This window comes from Propithecus coquereli, unplaced genomic scaffold, assembly GCF_000956105.1.
Source record: "Propithecus coquereli isolate 6110/MARCELLA unplaced genomic scaffold, Pcoq_1.0 Scaffold3, whole genome shotgun sequence".
Lineage (NCBI taxonomy): Eukaryota > Metazoa > Chordata > Mammalia > Primates > Indriidae > Propithecus > Propithecus coquereli.
Genome location: NW_012148618.1, coordinates 21,352,985 through 21,353,952, shown reverse-complemented (window position 1 = coordinate 21,353,952; position 968 = coordinate 21,352,985). Strand labels below are relative to the sequence as shown.

Below are 968 nucleotides of genomic sequence, written 5' to 3'. Positions count from 1 at the left end.
GCTGTCTCAGAGCCAGCAGGTATTCTCACAGTGACTCCTGGGGTCATTTTTAGTTTTTCTACTTGTACAAGTGGGCACTGCCTGGAATAAGTGTCAGGAATATCTTCCTTCTGTGGTGGAGTTCTCACTGCCAAGGAGGGGAATATTCATATTGGCAAATAGAGATAATGCAAGATCCAGAGGAAGCACTTATCACATTGGTCACAATGTGATATGTCACATGATTAGGCTTCCCAAAGGCTCAGTGTCACGCTGACCTTAGGAGTGTGGATATTGAACCAGAACAGTGCTCCAGTAGGAATGCTCAGTTCCATGGAATAATCTGTGTCTTTTCTAAAAGCTGGGAATCCTTTGGCTAAATTAGTGAATAATGGGCACAAGTTGAAAAATTGCATTTCCTAACATCTTTTATTTATGCCTAGATGATGGACCATCTGGACTATGCAACAAATGAAGAAAACCCTGTGATTGCTGGTGAACAGATTGTCCAGCAATAAGAGTATGTGGACCTGCAGTCATTGATTTTCTACAAATAGAGTTTGACTTTTAAAGTCGACTTTTGAACTGACAATCTGAAAGAATCTTCAATGACATGCTTGCAAGCATATATTTTTATGAGCTGGTACTGACAATTACATCATAATTAATTAAAATGCATTTATTTTTAACCATCTTAAAGTTGTGCCTTCACATTAAATAAAAGCATATGGTCTGTGTAATCACTAAGATGTATTATATACAGTATATTTTTCAAAAAAATGCTTTGACCCACCCTTATACTTCTTCTTACTGAAATCTGTTCTTTCAACTCTGCCAGATAAAAGTATTAGTGTCAAAGAGAGTTTCTGAATAGATTTTACTGTTAGAGAATCATGCAAATTTTATCTGCTCTGTAGAAACAATTGTTTAAGACCATGCAAGAAGGCAGTTCAGCAGTGAAAATTTGGACCTTAAATCACTGCAGAGAT

The 968-nt window shown here is 37.0% G+C and overlaps 1 protein-coding gene across 1 annotated transcript in view; it reads left to right on the top strand.

The window, feature by feature from the left end:
* The window catches only part of SPPL2A (signal peptide peptidase like 2A), a 72,126-nt gene extending 71,374 nt beyond the window's left edge, over positions 1–752 (top strand). The window contains exon 15 of the mRNA XM_012649502.1: positions 423–752. Within this exon, the coding sequence (XP_012504956.1) occupies positions 423–497 (75 nt within the window). The 3' untranslated portion in view covers positions 498–752. The remainder of the gene's footprint in view (positions 1–422) is intronic.
* The last annotated feature ends 216 nt before the right edge of the window (positions 753–968 follow it).